General features: G+C 51.1%; 1 protein-coding gene across 1 annotated transcript in view; it reads left to right on the top strand.

Moving 5' to 3' along the window:
* The first annotated feature begins 593 nt into the window (after positions 1-593).
* LHX2 (LIM homeobox 2) overlaps positions 594-18,874 on the top strand; it is a 28,641-nt gene continuing 10,360 nt past the window's right edge. Inside the window, exons 1-4 of the mRNA XM_060251367.1 lie at positions 594-825; positions 3,405-3,610; positions 4,235-4,611; positions 12,583-12,788. Of these exons, the coding sequence (XP_060107350.1) occupies positions 706-825; positions 3,405-3,610; positions 4,235-4,611; positions 12,583-12,788 (909 nt within the window). The 5' untranslated portion in view covers positions 594-705. The remainder of the gene's footprint in view (positions 826-3,404; positions 3,611-4,234; positions 4,612-12,582; positions 12,789-18,874) is intronic.

Here is an 18,874-nt window from a genome sequence, read left to right as displayed (position 1 = left end):
CCATGGGGGGCGGGCAGGTGGAAGTGGCCAGGCTGGCCCCGAGGGGGCGGGCGGGGGGAGGAGCGGCCCATTGTCTGCCTCTCTCGGCGGGCCGGGCAGTTGCCCTGTGGAGCCGGGGCGGCCGCCTGCGAGCACATGGTGGCCGGGCCTGGCAGGGAGTGGAGCAGCCAATGGGCGCCGCGCCCGACGTGATGTCAGAGCGGCGCTAGAAAAGGCGCGGAGCCTTGCGCGGGGCTGGGACTGCAGCGGCTCCGGCCCGGATCGCGGCTCCTCCTCCCGCTCGGCTCGCCCGGCCCTCCCGCGCCGCCGCCGCCGCCCTCCCCCCTCCCCCTCCGCCACCGCCTGGGTCCCCCGAGCAGCAGCAACAGCCGCCTGCAGAGGGGCGCTGGGGCCGTCCCGCCGCCGCGGAGTGTGGGAGCCCGGCCAGCCTGGCCCCTAGGCCGCCTCCGCCGGCCCCCTTCCCCAGGAGCATGGAGGAGGGCCCCGCCGCCGCCGCCAGCCTCTAAGGCCCCTCCAGCCAGCACCGGCCCAGCCCAGCCCAGCCGAGGGGGCGCCCGGAGCCACAAGCAGGAGGACAACGACGTGTGGAGACGGGGCGGCCGCGCTCGAGGAATGGCGCCGGGCTGCGCCTGAGTGGGGCGCCGGGGGCGGACTCGGATCTGCCGGAGCATCCCGGGGCTTCCCGCCCGGCCTCTGCTGCCCGCCATGCTCTTCCACAGCCTGGCCGGCTCCGAGATGCACGGCGTCATCGACGAGATGGACCGGCGAGCCAAGGGCGACGCGCCCGCCATCAGCTCTGCCATCGACCGCGGCGAGACCGAGACGGTAGGGCCCGCAGACCCCCACCCCGCCAGCCCAGGCCCCCGCTTGCCGGGAAGGGCCCCCCAGGGGGTGGAGGGAGGGGAAGCAGCGCCCACCGGGGGTCTGGCCTTGGCGAGGAAGAAACCCCCGGAAGGGGATCGGGGCAGGGCACTGGTGGAGTCCCCGTGCTTGAGCTCTCTCCCCGAAGCCGTGTAAGAGCAGGAAGAATTCCGCTTGCATGGCTGGGGATGCTCCAGATATTATGAGTAGTAGTAGTATTAATATTAATAATAATAATAAAAGGGAAATCGTTTCCCAGATGGAAGGGACCAAACGAACCTAAAACGAGGAGCGAAAAGTGAGGCTCCAGCGAGAGAAGGAGAGAAAAGGGATTTCTCCTTCTTTCCCGGCCTCTGAGCTGGAAGGCGGAGGAGACTTTTGTCTTCCACGGATGTCCACCTAACAAACAGAAGAAGGGCTCCTTTTTTCACTTCCCTTCCCCACCCCGTAGAATTAAAAAAAGGGAAGAAAATAAGAAAGAAACAAAGAAATTATCTTACATTAAATAAAAATGTTTTAACATGGCTGGGGGGGAATGTTGAAAGTGGCTCTTTGAGTAGCCACATTAATTTTTTATACGACTTTCCATATTGATTTGTAAGTATATATATAAATTTAGGTTTAAAAACAACACCTTCTCTGCCCGGGCAGCCCTTTCGGTTTGCTCAGTCCTGCGTTTTCTTGGGCTCTCTGATGCTCCGGAAACACGACTTGGGTTTGATTTGGGGTTCTGTTTTTTCCCCAAAGCCCGTTGTTTTTTGTCGGCCAGAAGCCAGCGAACCAGGGCCGGTAACCGCGAGAGAAGCGACCCGGAGCCGGCCTCTTCCCAGTCGCTTTCCGGAATCCTTCCCTGCTCTCCCATCCCCCTCAACTCGAAATATGTCGATCGTCTTTTGCAAGATAACTTTCTTTTTTCTTTTTCTTTTTTTTTTTGAGGAGGAAATAATTAACTGTTATGTTGCTTTGCAACGAAAAATATTATAAAAGTGAACTGGAGGCTTCAAATAATAATTCAGTTGTATTCCGTTTTTATTTTGAGTATTTCTGGCAGTGTCGACAGCAGAGAAGATTACTATAATTTGGATTTTTAAAAATTATCTGGGTTTTTTTGTGCGTGCGTGTGTGGGGCAGATTATTCCACATTTTGTTCCTAAAGCCGTTTGTTTAGGAGTAAATTAACACATCGCAGAACCCCTCCATCTGGAGCAGCACCGGTTGTTTTCAAGCCTCGTTCGTTTTTTTCTTTTTCTTTTCTTTTCTTTTGCCAGCTTCATTTCACTGAATCGGGTCCACAATGTCAGCCAGCCGACTGGGTTCACTTTGCAAATGTGATTTGGAAAAAAACTGCTCTTAAAACACACACAAACCCCCCCCCAAAAGCTGGACGCTTCTGCATTTGCGCCCTTAGTAAGCAGAGGGGGACTCCAATTCTTCTCCGCATTCTGCCCGGCCGCCACAACTATTATTTCGTTTCTATCCCAGAGTAAGGGAAACGGCCCTGCCCATTCGACACGCACCGGCTCGTGAAGCCGAGAAGAATCTCTGCCTTTTAGTGCTCCTCGCCGAGCAAGCCAAAGGACGTTTCCTCGGGAGGAAGGCCCAAGGAGGCTGCAATAGGATCCGGAGTGGATCCCTTTAGGATTGGGCCCTCAAATCGCTACAATGGTCGAGTATTTGAACCAAGCGGAGAGGAGGCGAGGACGGCTTTTCTCTTGCGCCAAACCTGCTTTCAGAATCACCCCCCTCCCCTTCCCTCTTTCAGCATAGAAAGCAGAGATGTTGGGGGGTTTTGTTTTTAATTCTGCGACGCCTACAAATAACACGCCGACGCCAAAGGATGCGATTCTGCACAGTTGAGCCGCGGGTCGGAGTCCTGCGCGTCTCTTCAGTCGACTTTCAAAAACAAAGGCAGAGCCTGGTGGGCCCCGGACGCCGGCACCAGCCCCCCCCCCTCCCCGCCAAACTAAGAGAACGAAGCCCCTTTCGGAAGCGTCCCTTGCCCTCCCGTGCGCCTCCGGATTGATTCTGCCGCCGCCTCCCACCCGCCGCGGCTCAGGCGTTGCTCTGGCGGGCCTTCAGTTTCCGCGGGATCCGTCTGGAGAGCAGGAGCCTGGGAGGGCCACGCCAGATGGGGCGCCCTGCCTGCTCGGCGGCAGCAGCAGCATAAAGCCGGAGGGGGGCCCTCCAAAGCCGAGCAGAAGGCCTTCGCCCCCAGCAGCCTCCCCCCTTCTTTCTCCCCCTTTGCTTGGGTGGGTCGGAGGCCGCGGGCGGAGGGGCTTCTCGGGGGGGGGGGAGCTGCTGTTGGGGCGCTGCTGCTGCTGCCGCCACCGCCTCCTGGGCCAGCTGCCTGCTCCCGGTGGCCAAGCGCCATCAGAGGCCTGGGGCTGCGGCGGGCCGATCCCTCTCTTCCATTCCCGGCTGGCGGGCTGGACCCGGGCGGGCGAGGCCCCTGCCTTAGTCGGGGCCGGGCAGGGCGGGGGTGCCTGAGCCGCCGGCGGGCCCTCTAAGCAACCGAGGCCGGGCGCCCTTGTCTCCCTCTGCAGCACGCCATGCCGTCCATCAGCAGCGAGCGGGCCGCCCTGTGCGCCGGCTGCGGGGGCAAGATTTCGGACCGCTACTACCTCCTGGCGGTGGACAAGCAGTGGCACATGCGCTGCCTCAAGTGCTGTGAGTGCAAGCTCAACCTGGAGTCGGAGCTCACCTGCTTCAGCAAGGACGGCAGCATCTACTGCAAGGAGGACTACTACAGGTAAGGGAGCCGGCCGGCCGCCCGGCGGAGGGGGGGAGGCGGGGAGGGAAAGCCGGCCGGGGGCCAAAGGCAGGCCCCTCCCGGCGCAGCGGACCAACCTGCCCTGCTGGAAGCCTCACGACTCGAGACTCGAGGAAGCAACGGGCGTCTGGGATCCGGACCTGGCCAGCCGGCCGGCCAATACTACTCGCTTTGCGCTCAGGGCAGGCTTGGGCGGAGATGCTGAGCAGCAGCAGCAGCCCCTGGCAGAGCCCACCGCTGCCCGGTTCCCAGCCCCCCCCCCCAGCTTATTCCCCCAAAGAACACCCCCCCCCCCTTAAGCGCGATTCTTTGGCGCCCCTGGCCAGCTCCAACTGGAAGCCCGGCTAGCTAGGCCGCATCCCGTCGCAGTCTGGGGAAGTTCCCGGTGTTTCTGATGGGGGGGGGGCTTTATTTTCCATAAAGAAGTGCAATACATTTGGCCGCCGCCCCTCCAATTCGCCCTCCCGCAGGGAAAAAGAAAGTATATGTTTGTGTCTACAGAGGCTCCCTGGGCTGTTGGTTGCCCTTCCTTGGGGGTGGGCCTGGGCTGGGCCGGCTGCTTCTGGGTTCTGGGACTGAGGCTACCTCTTCCTGGGTCCGCAGGAGGTTTTCGGTCCAGCGCTGCGCCCGCTGCCACTTGGGCATCTCGGCTTCGGAGATGGTGATGCGCGCCCGGGACTTGGTCTACCACTTGAACTGCTTCACTTGTTCGACGTGCGCCAAGATGCTGACGACGGGCGACCACTTCGGCATGAAGGACAACCTGGTCTATTGCCGGCTGCACTTCGAGGCTTTGCTCCAGGGCGAGTACCAGCTGCACTTCAACCACGCCGACGGGGCGACCGGCAAAGGCCCTGCGCTGGGCGCCTCTGCCCCTCTAGGACTGCCCTACTACAACGGCGTGGGCACCGTGCAGAAGGGACGGCCCCGGAAAAGGAAGAGCCCGGGACCCGGCGCCGATCTGGCCGCCTACAATGCAGGTAAGCGCCGGGGACTGATGGAAGGAGCGCAGCTGGCGCCGCCTTTGCTCTGCGACTGGACAGGAGGAGCTGGGACAGAGCTGATGGGGCTGGGCGGGCTCCCACGAGGAGACTGGCGGGAGGGGAGCTGTGGGGTGACGGCTTCGTGTTGGGACTCTGCGCGCTTCTTGGGGACGCTGCTGTCGGGCGATAGACTGGGCCCAAGTGGTGCGGCGCCGGCTTTCGGGGCTCTCGCGTGGCGACAGGCTTTACCGCTGACTTGGGATGTTGTGTGACCAGAGAAAGGCGAACGCTTGGATGGGGCCGTGCCAGCAGTAGGGTCCTCGGTACCTATCCTCGGGTCAGCCAGAGAATGCCTTCGGAAGGCCGTGGAGGCACCCAGGGGCGGCTGGGCGGAGAAAGAGCCCCGTTTAAAATAAAAAGGCGCGACTTTGCATTCGGGAAAGCGTTCCTTTGGGCTGGCACCGGCGGAAAGAGAGGAAGAGCGGGGGGAGGGCCTGGAAGAGCCAGAGGTGCCAGCTGCGGCGGCGAGGGGCCAGTGGGCCTGTTTTCGGGGTGAAAATCTAGGGCCTGGAGAACTTTAACCACTAGCCGGGGAGGAGGCCCCTAAAACGTATCGCTCTGCCCTGCCCTCCCTCCTTGAGGCAGGGACACCGAAATGTGTTCGCCCCATGGAGTTCACTCCCTCCTCCCGGCTTCCCAGTTGTTGGATTTGGGCTGCTTTTCGGATCGGCCTCAGTGTGGCTTGGCGAAGTAGAATGAAACCCAAATGTGGGGCCATAACACCGACCGTCTGAAGTGGCGTCTTTGTTGTTGAAAGTTGCCCTTGGATTCGCTGGGGAGGCAACAGCGCTCCCCTCGGGGCCCTCGAAAGCCCTCTCCCAAAGGCCTCCGCCGGAGCCCGGGCCTCTCTCGGCTCTTCCCGCCGCAGCTCCCGCCGCCCCACGGGTTTGAACCCGAAACCCCGCGGGCCTTCCTTTCCCTCCGCCTCGCAGACAGGGCCTGTCGCCCCACTCGAAGCCAAGGGATCCCGCGACTGCGGCGGGGAGAGCAAGGGGTGCCGCCTTCGCCTCAGCCAGCCGGGGACGTGCCGCTCGGAAGGGAGCCGGACCCTGGGAGAACTCGCCTTCCCAGGGAGACGGAGCTCCGGCTGGATCTGTCCCGCTTCCTTCTTCCATCTGTTGTGGGGGAAGTGGAGACCCGGGGGGAGGAGGGAGGGCAAGCAGGAGCCGCGTCCTTTCCCCAGCCCTTGGTGTTCACCCCTCCTTCGGAAGGGCGCGGAGATCCTGAAGGAAGCCCCCCCACCCCACCGAGAACCCCTCCACCCCACATTCCTCACCCCCCAGCAGCTAAGCGACCTGCAGGGTCTGCTCTGGACCACTGGGGAAAGACAATGGGGGAGGGGGGGTGGCAGAGGGCTTTGCTTTCCCGAACTGAGCTCTGGGCCTTCTCTCCCCCACCCCATTCCCGAGAAAGGCTCGGGAGAGGGCAATCTCTGCACTTGCCCGGCCAGGGCACGGAAAGCCGCCTGGAGGGGCCTCCCGGGTCCCCCACCGCTCCAGAGCTGGGGGAGGGAGCGGGGAGGCAGGCTGGGGCACGCCTCCGCCCCGTAGGAGTGGGCTTGTGACCCCAAAGAAAGCTCAACACCCCCCTCCCGCCGCCTTTGTGGACGCCGCTGCGCCTCCTAGTGCAAATCCGCTCACATCCTCCCCCCCCCCCAAAAGAAATCTCTCAGAGGCCAGCCAGCGATTGCAGGAGCTGCCCCTCAAAGGGCCCAGGCCTCTGAAAGGTCATCCACCTCTTCCTGTCCTCTTGGCATCCCCATCTCCCCCCCCCCTTTCTCCAGGGACCCTGGCATGGGGCATGTGTCAGTCTGGATGGGCACCCGTGGCTTGGGGTTCTCTGGGGACAAGGTGGGAACTGGCTGTGCCTGAGATGGCTTTGGCAGCTGCTTTGTTTGGCTTGCTGGAGCGATTCTTTGGCGGGGTCAGAGGGGAGGGCCCAGCATTCCTGGGGTCTAGCCGGATGCTGCTGGGGAGCCCACAGGGGGTGGGATGCCTGCCTGTCCCCGCAGGACTCCTGTCCCTGGCCACAGAGCTTCCTTTTCCTCTGCCCTGAGTTTGTCTGATCTTTGACTGAAACCATTTTTGACACCTCTGGTCACCATGAACTCTGAGGACTGAAAGAACCCTTTCACTTCCTGTGGGGTGGGGGGAGCCTGAGCGGCAGGCCCTTGCCTCCTGGGAGAGTTGCCTCAGGGTTGCAGTGCCTGACCCCGCCCCCCCAATCGAGGGAGGACCCATAGTGTGGGTGCTTTCCATACAGCATTTTCCTCTGGAGAGGAGGGACTAGGGACGCCGTTTCTGTGAGAGCCAAGGCTCCTTCACATCTCAAATCCTCCTGGGAATGTTTTGGTGAGGGCTGTAAAATGGCAGCTCAGCTTGGGGCAAGTATTGGCCCTCTGGCATCAAGCAGGGAATGGCCACAAAGAGAGGGGAGCCCCAAGCGGTGTGTGTTTGTGAATTTATATGTTTTCTTCAATTGTTTGAAATGTTTTGTGTTGTTGTATCTGCATCTGAAATATTGTTTTGCATGTTTGCCTTGGAGGCTCTACGTTGGGTGGAAAGGTGGCTTACAAATGTTTAAAATAAAAAGAATTTAAAAGTTTTTGAGCAAAATGGTTGTGTGAGCCCCTGGCGAGAGGGCAATTGACTCAACTGTGTAGAAGGCAACCCTTTAAAACATCCCAAGCTACATTCTGTAATGCAGTTTTTCCAAACAAAACCAGATGCTCCTGCAGTGGTTGTGGTGCATTTCAGATTCCCAGAATCCTTCCAGATCTCTGGCAGGAAAACAGACTGTTCCATGAAAAGATGGTTCAAGGCTTGCATATATAGAGCCCTTTGGGCTACATGCTGATTTGGTACTCCCAGGCTAGGAGAGCTGGTGGCACTGCTGCCCTAAATGCCCTCAATATTCATACTCTTGTCCTCCAAGCAGCAACCAAACTCCTCCTATGACTTTTACCAGTTCTTCCCTCAAATGCTGGAGAAATAGATCCCCATGTCCTTTAAGAGAATTAGGAGTGTCCTGGTATAGTTTTCCTTCCCCACCCCACACACTCATTTGATGAATTCTCTACAGGGCCTACTCTCTTAACTCTACAACACTGCTCAGTGTTCACTTCTGATAAATTAGCCATTTATTATTGGTGGTGGTAGAAGGAATGTAGAACAGGTGAGCACTGGAATGCTCCACAAAGGAAACCTCTGGATTATTCCTGGTTGCTCATTCTGCATCATGGAGCCTGCACTCATGGGATGGCACCACTTGTATGTGAGTGGGTGTTCTTTCTTTCATGATCTGCAATATCTACCTAGCATCCAAGGAAAGGATAGTTTACTCAGACTTCAGGTTTTTAAGACCAGGACTGCAAGTTTCTCCTCTCTGTAGCTGGCAATGGAATAGCAGTGAGTTTTTGTTTTGTTTTTCATTTGTAAATCCAGTCTCCCAGACTGGTTCAGACTGCCTTCCCTGCTTTCTGGGGCAACCGCCCATTTGGACCCATTCACAGGGCATGAGGTTAGACAAAGGCCTCATTCATTCTTTTTCCTGTGCATGCTGAGGAAAGAGGCATGTTTAGTCCAGCTGCTGGGGATCTAGTGGTACATTCTTAGCATCTTTAATGTGAAGGGAAGGGGGTCATTGCAGGGACTGAGAGTCATGGTTTTAGTGGCATGAGATGTGGATCATCCAAGTACATCATGAACATTGAACCTGTGGCCAGTTACTTAACCAGGCACTCAAATCATGGTTCACCTTGCGGTCATAGAACTTTAACCACTACTGGCACAATTAGGTTATCTATGGGGGAGGGGGTGAGAGCTTTCCCATGGTTCAACATGCACAGTGTCACAACCCCATCATGCCCTTCTGAAAGGGGGTCATGTGAGGTCCTGCTGACATGAGACTGCTCTGGGATCTTATATTCTGTCCGTGACGGCTCATGTTTTGTCCACAATTAAAAGATGAGTGAATGATTGATTGGATGGATGCAATGAGGACAAGGCATCCCTAATCCACGCAGGCTTGATTAAAGGACTTGCTTTTAAAACAAAACTCTCTTTCTCATCACCATTGGGGAGAGAAACACCCTTCTGTCCTCCCCACCTTCTGCCCAGGGTACCCTTTGATAGATTCCAGCCCCAAAGTGAGGTGGCTTATTTGAATCAACATGACATTCAGTTATCCTCTTTGGCTTCAGTTCCTCCTTGCCTAATAATGCTTTCATTCCTGGCTTCCACCCTTTAATGCCATCAGCGTACAATCCCTCTCAGTGTATAATCTCTTTCAGCCTCACCTACCTCAGGGTGTCTGTTGTGGGGAGGAGAAGGTAAAGGAGATTGTAAGCCACGCTGAGACTCTGAGATTCAGAGTACAGGGTGGAGTATAAATCCAATATCATCCTCTTCCTTCTTCTCCTCTTCCTCCTCCTTGTCCATTTTAGATTTCCTCATTTCACATTCCTTAGAGAAGACTAGCTGCCCCTGTTGACCATCTCTATGCCTTCCCAGTCGATATTTATGAACATTTTGTGATGTCATGCTATCTCAACCAATAGCTGGAGAAAGGCCATGGACAGGACTTTATTTGTTTGCAAATATTTGTGGACTATATTACGACGAAAAACTGTATACAAGGCAGTGCACAACAGTTAAAGTACAAATGAAAACAAATCACATAAAACAGACAAAACAACAACAAAACAACACAACAAAACTAAGTAAAAACCCAACTGTAAGTGGTGGCAGAAGGTAGAGGGTTGTGTTAAACCAGGTCTTTTCATAAAAGCCAGCTAGCTGCCTGTCTCCAACATATTTATTATCTTAGTTAATGGATCCCTCAGTCCATCATAAGAGCCCTGTAGTGCAGTGTTAAAGCTGCAGTACTGCGGTCCTAAGCTCTGCTCATGACCTGAGTTTGATCCCTGGTGGTAGCTGGGTTTTCAGGTAGCTGGCTCAAGGTTGACTCAGCCTTCCATCCTTCCAAGGTCAGTGAAATGAGTACCCAGCTTGCTGGGGGGAAGTGTAGATGACTGGGGAAGGCAATAGCAAACCACCCCATAAAAAGGTCTGCTGTGAAAACGAAAGCAACATCACCCCAGAGTCGGAAACGACTGGTGTTTGTACCTTTCCTTTTTTCTTTCCAGTTCATCATAAGCTCCCACCAGCTAGGGTATGATAAATAAAATGAATCTGGGGCATGAGGGTCTTCTTGAATTCAACAGAGGCCTGATGGGTGTGGTGCAGCCCCAGTATCAGGAAAATGTTTGAGGCCAGGCACTGGAAGGAGAGGAGAGGCATCAGGGCACAATGTGAATGTTTCCCCCCATTTTTACACTTTTTGTTACATTTCTATGCAGCCATTCTTCCATTATGGGACTTGAGGTGGTATACATGGGTAAAAGAGGTTCCCAGAAGGCCTTCCCATTCAAGTGCTGACCAAGTACCAAGGTACTGGATTTTCTCCAAATGTACTCTTGGATCCTTAACTGAAAGCAGCATCAGATGCACCCTCACTAATGTCTAGAATACCAGCCTAGCCATTGCAAATACTTTAAAAAAAATCTGCTGGAAACTAACAAAGGTGACCTCTCTCAAAACCATTACTAATAATTTATTAAGCACTAATGAGGTGCTAGGTACTGTATTTAACGTATCAGAGGGGGCTTACATCTGACAGTTTGAGATAGCATGGGGGTTGGAGTGGGGCTCAGGGCATTTTCCTACCCTGATCAGCAACAGTGCATGATCAAAGATATTGCAGTGTTGCAGAGAGGATTTTGGAGCATATCTTTTGGAGACTCCCAAATTAACAACCTCTAGGATGTGCTGGGGGGTCTCTTTGTCACCTTATTTATATTGCTGCCCCAAGCAATGGCTCCTTCTGATGTGAGCCAGCCCTGTTGGGACAGCAGACCAGGTATTATGACGTAAGCATAGTTCACTTGCTAGTGTGAATGCACATACCACCTAAGTGTATGTCCGTATACCTGTTTGTAAGAAAAAACTAATGCATATTTACTTTACAAATGAAACCAGAGATCAGGACCTGGACAAAAGTGGGGTTAAAATCACATTTTCAGCTGTGTCAAATGTAACATGAGAATTACTCACTGCACATATGAAGAAATATGAAGTGTACAAGGGTTGTATGTGCATTTGCTGTAGCTTGTGCACAGGGCTTCTGAAGCAAGCTTTCAGGTAATGTTGGACTGTTCTGGAGGCGGGCTAAACATTCTGCTTGACTCAAAACTTCATATTCTCATGCTAGATGGAACGTGTCGCTTTTCAGAGTTGTTGTGGAGAACAAGTGTACTCATGGGCTTTGGGGATAACAGCTAGGAACAGCACCTCCATGTACAGAAATAGTGTACCTTTCACTACCAGATGCTAAAGGGGTGGTTCCAAGATAGCATCTCTACTTTTAATGACATGATAATTTTATTGTCTACCTTTTTCAAGAGAAGATGACTATAAGAGTGAGTAAGAGGAGAAGATTAGTTACTACACTTTAAAGAGTTTTTGAGTCCCTTTGAAACTCCTCTCAAACAGCCTGTGTGGCTTTGGGCTTTTGCTTGTTGCAATTTCCTACTATGGCTCCTGAAGACCAGTCATTACCTGATAGTAATCAGCAGATTAATATGGGCATTTGGTTTTTGATGGTAACAACTGGATAGATAATCTGCATTGGACTTAAAGCTATGGTGGTACAGCTATGTAGTAGTATTGGAGCTGTGATGATGGACAATTTTACAAGCTGATGGAGCTGCTTTTAGACTACTGGATCAATAACACACTTTTTAACATTCCCACAGTGGATATTTATCTGTTCTTTTTGTGTGTAGGAGACACTGGAAAAATAATTACCATGGGAGAATATAAAATAAAAGTGACCAGGTGCTCCCTTCTTTTCCAGTTATACTTTTGATTTCATTTTTAATTTGGAAAAAAAGGAATTTGTGGATGCTTGAGTTCCAACCAGGGAACTGATGGATTTCTTTGTGGGGCTGGCTTTTGCTTTTCTGGTTATTTTTACAGAAAACTTCCTCTGTTTCTATATGCTCTGTAGGTGCCTAAAAGCTTTAAAAAAATTAAAAAGACAAAAGAAAGAAACACACTTTCACCGACAAACATATTTTGCTTAGTATGCAAATTGTAGCCTCATTCGTTAATTGCTATAAGGTTCCTTTACCTCTTTTGTGTAATCTTAATTAGTGATTTTTTGCAGCCATATGAGGGAGCCTAAATGTATCTAAATTGTCTTTAGTAAATACATAGAAAATAAACTAGTTTTCCATGCAGCTTTCTTCAAGGGAGTTTGATTTGAATGAAATGCAAACACCCAATTACTTCTAATTTTCCATTTTGGTCTTCCAATACCCCGGGAACTGTCTGCCTATTTCCCACCCCCATCTTCAGTCAAGTGATAATCAGAATTTGCCATCAGGTGTATAAAATCTCCCTCCCCCTCATTAAAATAGGGTTTTTATTAAATGGTCTCTCTCGTATCCTGCGGTGTTGGACTTGGAGGAAAGAATGTCAAGGATTTTGAATGAGTTTTTACCACTGAGGGTTTGAGTGGACTCAGTTGTTGCAGGGTTGTAGCTGCACAATACAGTTGGGCATTAAAGTGCATCAAAACATCTTGCAGTGTTTGTTCTCAGCTCTTCTCATTGTGTCTGAAAGTGCAAGATGGGGGAAGCAGCAAAGGGTGGAAAAAGAAAGCCACCTGCCCTTGTGGAGGAAGCCAAGGTGCAGGTGAGGGTTCTTACAGGCCAGTTATTGTCAAGCAAGAAAGGAGCGAGGCTGCAGGAGTGACAGGGGCAGACAATGTGTGCACGATGGTGTGTTGTTTCGATGGCTGCTCTCACTTGGCCTGACTTGCCCTTTTCCTCCTTCTTGTCTCCAGCTTTGAGCTGCAATGAGAATGACGGGGACCACCTGGACCGCGACCAGCAATACCCCAGCAATCAGAAAACAAAGCGCATGAGGACATCTTTCAAACACCACCAGCTGCGGACAATGAAGTCTTATTTTGCTATTAACCACAATCCAGATGCCAAGGACTTGAAACAGCTTGCTCAGAAAACGGGCTTGACCAAGAGAGTTCTCCAGGTAAGAGAGGCTGAGGCCTTGGCTCTTGCCCCAAGCAAACTGGCAGCTTTATTTCTGGAGTGCTGGAAGAACGACCCTGTGACGCCTATAGCTGGGTTTCCGGGTGCTGTTTTGCAGTCTAGGCAGGCCGAGGAACAATCTGACTCTCTGCTGTATCCTCAGGAGATACACAGGGGGGGGGGGTTGAAACTGTTACTGCATGAGCTTTGGGAATCATATGTGGTTTTCTCCAAAGCTAAGAAAAGTTTTCCGAATCTGCAATCCCCCTCCTTCCTGTGTGCTGTCCTTTTTCTTAAGTACAGCTAGTTGTATCAAGCGCTTTCCCTCTTAGATTATGAGCAGACTACTATTTGTATGTTTCTGATTATGCGTTCAAGAAGGGAAGGGGACAGTTTAGTGAATCACATCATTCTCAGATGCCCCATAGGCTGCTGATCACCATCTAAATGTATGCAGAAGGGTCTTAAAGTGCAAACAGGAGGAGGAGCCCTTGGGTGAAATAACACTGGTGTAAATGAAACTCTGGCAACATTTACCCCTGGGGGAGAGGGGTGAGTGGTTGTAGATGCTTTCCCATCAGGCAGCCTAGCTGGTTGCTACTGCCTAAAACAAATGCTTTTCTATTTGTGATGATCTGTAAGATGACAGCAGTATCAAAACAATTCAAACCAAGTTAAGCATCAACAAAAGATTTGCATGAACAACAAAGACAGAAAGTATTGCTATGGTACTCAGTTAGGTGGACACTTCCAAGGCAGCTAGACGGTGTCTGAACTGCAGGTAAGCCGGCTTTTGCTTGCAGTGGTGGTACAGATTCTTGGCAGCTATATCTGCATCCCATTGGAGGAAGCTGTGGCACCCTTTCTTTCTGGCTGGGCCTTCCATATTTTAAAATAAAGATCCAGTGGCACAGCTCCATAGCTAGGGGTTACAGGGGTAGGAGACCTCAGGGGGGCCACTGAGGAGGGGCTCATGGGGGTGAGTGCAGAAAGCTGGAGAGGCTGGGGGCCATCCCACTCCCTCCTGTGTGATTTAAACAGCCTGTCAATCAGCTGTTGATCAGAGCCAGTTTGGTGTAGTGTTTAAGTGTGTAGACTCTTATCTGAGAGAACCGGGTTTAATTCCCCACTCCTCTACTTACAGCTGCTGGAATGGCCTTGGGTTAGTCATAGCTCTCGCAGAGCTGTCCTTGAAAGGGCAGCTGCTGTGAGAGCCCTCTCAGCCCCACCCACCTCACAGGGTGTCTGTTGTGGGGGGAGAAGATATAGGATATTGTAAGCTGCTCTGAGTCTCTGATTCAGAGAGAAGGGTGGGGTATAAATCTGCAATCTTCTTCAGCTGATTGGCAGGCACTTTAAATTGCAAGGAAGGGGGCAATGATGCAATTTAAATCAGATAGGATGGGGTGGCCATGGGAAGGGGGTGAAGCCCCCCCAAACCTGTCAGGGGGCCAGGCCCCATGAGCCCCTGGTTAGCTACAGACCTGCACTGGCACCTTAAAGAGTAACAGAGTTCATTTCTATATGAGCTCACTTATTCAAGTATGTGGAAATCAGACTGGAAATCCAGTTCTGTTTTTTTGTTACTCTTGTTAGTGTAGAGATTCTGCCCACCACACATGCACACCCTTCTAAGAGCCTTATCATAACTAGTTCCAGACAGGCAGTTTAAGCCGACACAGGGATGGCTCACAGATGGATTGAAAATCAAGTTCATACATGCACATCTGCCTCTCATCCTGCTCCTGTATTCACCTCTTCCTCCAGCGTCTCTGAGACAGCTCAAAAATCTACCACTTTGAAAGTTGTAGCAAATCCTTCTGCCTCACACCATCTGTCTTCCCAGGGGTTTGAATGTGGGAGCATGCAAGTAAGGCAAATTGGCAGTGTGAACTCACCAGGCCACCCCAAGCTGCGTCCGAACTGAGCTAACGGAATGGTGCACAACAACTGCCTGACCATGCCAAAGTGCCCCCCCCCCATGTAGGATATGGGCAACTTGGGTGGAAGCGTCTGAACGGGATTTGGCTGCTCCATTTTAAACCAGTCTGATTTGGGATGCCTCCTGTGCACCCAAAGCTACCAGTCTGGACCCAGCCCATTAAATCTTTTTGTAAAGGTTTGTGCACAAGTGAGAATGCAAAAAGGCACATGCAAGGAGCCTAAATGGGCCTGTTTCTGGAAATGGAGGCAGGATAGGAGTGGAAATGACTGCCTTTCTTTGACCGAGTCCATCGGATCTCATGATCCCCAGTTGCCAGTTTGGTGCAAATTCTGTGGTTAGTTTTCGTGTGGTTAGTCCGCAGAGGCTGCATGGTGGACATGGAAGGTTCAGTGCAGATGGAATTTGTGCTGAGCTATGCTGAGCAATGTTAGCAGAGGCTGATCCCAAGCCAGAGCAGTAGGAAGGCTTTAAGCAGCAATGGTACAACAACTGGCACTGTATACACAAATTCACATCTATTATCTGGGAAAGTTTACACTAAATATAACCCGGATCTCCCCCCACCCCCTCCAAAAAAATATTGTATGCCAGAATGGGTTAGATACGTTGTAGGCATAGTGAAAATGGATAGAATTATCCCTAGATAAAATTATCCCTAATCAGCCTTAGAACTTATTGTTTTGAAAATGAAGTACTCAGTGTAGACAAATGTATTTTCAGGAGTGCAACCTGCATTTTTGTAAGAAAGCTGGCTAGGTGTCTCCATAGGGTTTATGTTGGCTCAGAGAAGTCCAGTGATCAGTGGCTGCTTAAACACAATGACCTGCAGCATACAGTGGTGGCACTAAGCACTCAGGCACTGGGACCAAGGATCTAAATCTCTCTAGCACCAGTGGTTAAACTGCAGCTTGGGAACTACATGTGGCTCTTTTGCACATATTGTGTGGCTCTTGAAGCCCCAATTAAAGAGACAAATGCCTTCTCCAAGCCAATCAGCTGGCATGGGGGGCTTAAACAGCACATTTAAAGTTGCTTTCTTTTCACCTCTCTCCGCCTCCTTTCCTTCCTTCCATATGGCTCTTTTGTTAAGCAAGTTTGGCCAACCCTGCTCTATGGTATGCATTTTCAAAAAGCCATGTGCAAAGGTCCTGGCATGTTTGCATACTGTCCCCATTTTGGAGCACACGAGGCTGCCTTTTATTCAATCAAAGCATTAGTGCTATTCAGTTTAGTACTGTCTGTTCTGCCAGGCAGCAGCTCTCTGGAGTCTCAGGCAGAGGTCCTTCTTATCACCTACTTCCAGATCCTTTTTGCCTCTGTGTATGTGTGTGCGTGTGATCCTAGGGTCTCCTGCATACAAAACAAGTGCACAGCCACTGTGCTCCTTCCAAGCATAGGATAAACTAGTTTCAATAGCTATCATTTCATAGCTATCAAATGTCAAGACATGATGCAGAGCTGCTCTCCTTGGGCCTTGTTTCTGCTTAGAATGTTAGTTGGATATCCTTTGCTTTTAGTGTTGCTGTTGTACAGGTTGTTGCTAATCCAGCTCTCAGTTTAAAGGGTTGGCCAGCTGTTCTTGAAAAGCTTAAAGTGAGCATCTTCAGTTTCTGGTTTGAATTTTGAAACTCCAATAAGATTTAAAATTTGTACAAAACTTCGCCCTTGTGCTGGTGAGCTGAGTGCTATCAGCTGTGGTCTTTTAAAGTCCAAAGAGGGGAACAGGAAGATGGCAGCGTAGAACTATTACCCTACTTAGACAGAAATATGGCAACAAATTTTTATCCTTGTTTGCTGGTGGCAATTTTCTTGTTGTGGCCATAGGTGGTCTTAGGCATGGGCATCCAGGGCATATGCCACTGACTGGGGGCCCCTGACTGCCCATGGCATCATCCATCTGACTGCCCAGAGCCCCTGAGATCACCTCTGCTTGTGGCTGATTCCCACTTTGCATTTTGCAGGATTCTGTATGTGTGTGTGTGTCAAGGAAGAGTGTGAATTTTTTTACCTGCAGGGTACCTCTTAAAAAGGTAAAGGTAGTTCCCTGTGTAAGCTCCAGTCGTTTTCGACTCTAGGGTGATATTGCTTTCACAAGGTTTTCACGGCAGACTTTTTACGGGGTGGTTTGCCATTGCCTTCCCCAGTCATCTACACTTTCCCCCAGCAAGCTGGGTACCCATTTTGCCGACCTCAGAAGGATGGAAGGCTGAGTCAACCTGGAGTCGGCTACCCAAACCAGCTTCCGCTGGGATTGAACTCAGGTCGTAAGCAGAAGGCTCTGACTGCAGTACTGCAGCTTTACCACTCTATGCCACAGGGCTTTTAGGGTACCTCTTAGCTGGTTCCAAAAATGCCTGGAGTTGGGGCCATAGGCTTCCTGGGTGTGGGTTAGTAGAGAATTAAAGAGAGCCATGGAGGAGGAGGGAAGAACTATGTATGTGTGTGTGGAGAGATATTTGTGAATTTCCTGCATTGTTCAGGGGGTTGGACTATATGACCTGGAGGTCCCTTTCAACTCTATGATTCTATGATATGCTAACCCATGAACCTTGAGGAAGAGCAGGATAAAAATCCAAGAGACAGGAAGCAAATGGCACCCCTACAGCACTTTTTTCCTGCCTTCTCCTAGGGTTTGTCTGTAAGAGTGATCCCTTGTCTGAAAAATAGAGCCATACAGAGAAAAGGAGGAGCTGGATGCATAACAGTTTTGGTCCTGCTAATAAAGGAATGGAGTTTAGCTGTAGAGGGGGAAAGCTTGTGTCTCATGAAGATTACAATTGCCATACAGTCTCATAATATGTCAATGAAGCTCAGTCTTCTCTTGGTGATGGTTGCCAGCATCAGATGACCCTAAGGATATCATGAACTTCATAGCAAACATGTTGAAGTGAGAAATGTACCATGTCTGAGAGGTGTGATCACCCATGAGCTGAGTGTTTGACCTCGGATCAGTTCACCAGTCTGCCATTCTCCTTGCATGGCCATCAGACAGCTTTATAGTGCTGGTGGTAAAATTTCACTTCCTTGTCTTGTGGGAGTTTTCCCATCTGCATACTAGGTGAGATGGCTTTGTCTGGGGTCATGGATGGGCTGGTCAGGTAATTACATGACATGAGGGAAGAAGTATGGCTCCCATAAGGCTTTGTGGGAAAGTGCATGCATAAAATGTTGATAATAAATACTCAACTGTAAGGTGTTTTTTAAAATACAATGTTTATAATAATTGGTCGACTCTCTGATTTGCTCATGGTTTATATGATTGGCTGCCAAGCTGTGTGCGATGACTATTGGTCTGTGGAAAAGGCTCCGGGGGGGGGGGAGTAGGAATCCTATCAGGCTGTGTGAGAATGCACACGTGAAACACTGCCAATCGCACTGTATGGCACTGTACTTTCAGAATACACAAACAGTCACCTGATGAACAAACTTGTACTGTTCACAGTCAGCCAAACTGACTGACACAATATCATTTAACTGTTCATGTATGGTGAACAGCCCACAATGTGAATTGGTGGGTGTGGGAGCAGACCTAAATGCCCCTTCCCACAAAAACTTCCACACAGAGAGTGATGAAGACAGCCCTCCCAGCATCCTGGGGCTGTGGTCAAAAGGGCATTTTGGCCTGATACAGGATATGGGATCATTCACACACCCATATCTGGCAACTGTTCCCCAGTCGTACTCACCCTGTTGTAAGATGAATTGGAGATGGAGTAAATAGGCAGCAGATGAATGCCAGTGCTTTTGAATCCCTACAATTCGTCTTGCATTGCTAGGTGTCTGAACTCCACTATCATCAGAGTGGGAGTCTGATAAAAAATCTCTGCCACAAATGTGATGGAATAATTAGGGGTGCACCCAAACCATGCCAACCTGCCAGTCTGATCACAGCCTGGGTTGATTCCCAGCTTTTGGAATTCAGAGGTATCTTGCCCCACAGTATAACAATTCTATATTATTCACTACTATGGCTATTAAAAAAACATTCAGAGAAGCATCCTTTAGCTATTTATATAATCCTTTTAAAGATAACTTATGCTAGTGGCAATAAGTCCCCCAGGTTAGTTATGTATGCATGGTGTTATTAGTAACAAATTCAGGCCAATTTGCCTATGTTAGTCCAATAAAAATGTTGTCAGTAT

The sequence above is a fragment of the Heteronotia binoei genome, chromosome 12 (assembly GCF_032191835.1).
Source record: "Heteronotia binoei isolate CCM8104 ecotype False Entrance Well chromosome 12, APGP_CSIRO_Hbin_v1, whole genome shotgun sequence".
In the NCBI taxonomy this organism is placed as follows: Eukaryota; Metazoa; Chordata; class Lepidosauria; order Squamata; family Gekkonidae; genus Heteronotia; species Heteronotia binoei.
This window is presented reverse-complemented; position numbering and strand designations above follow the sequence as displayed.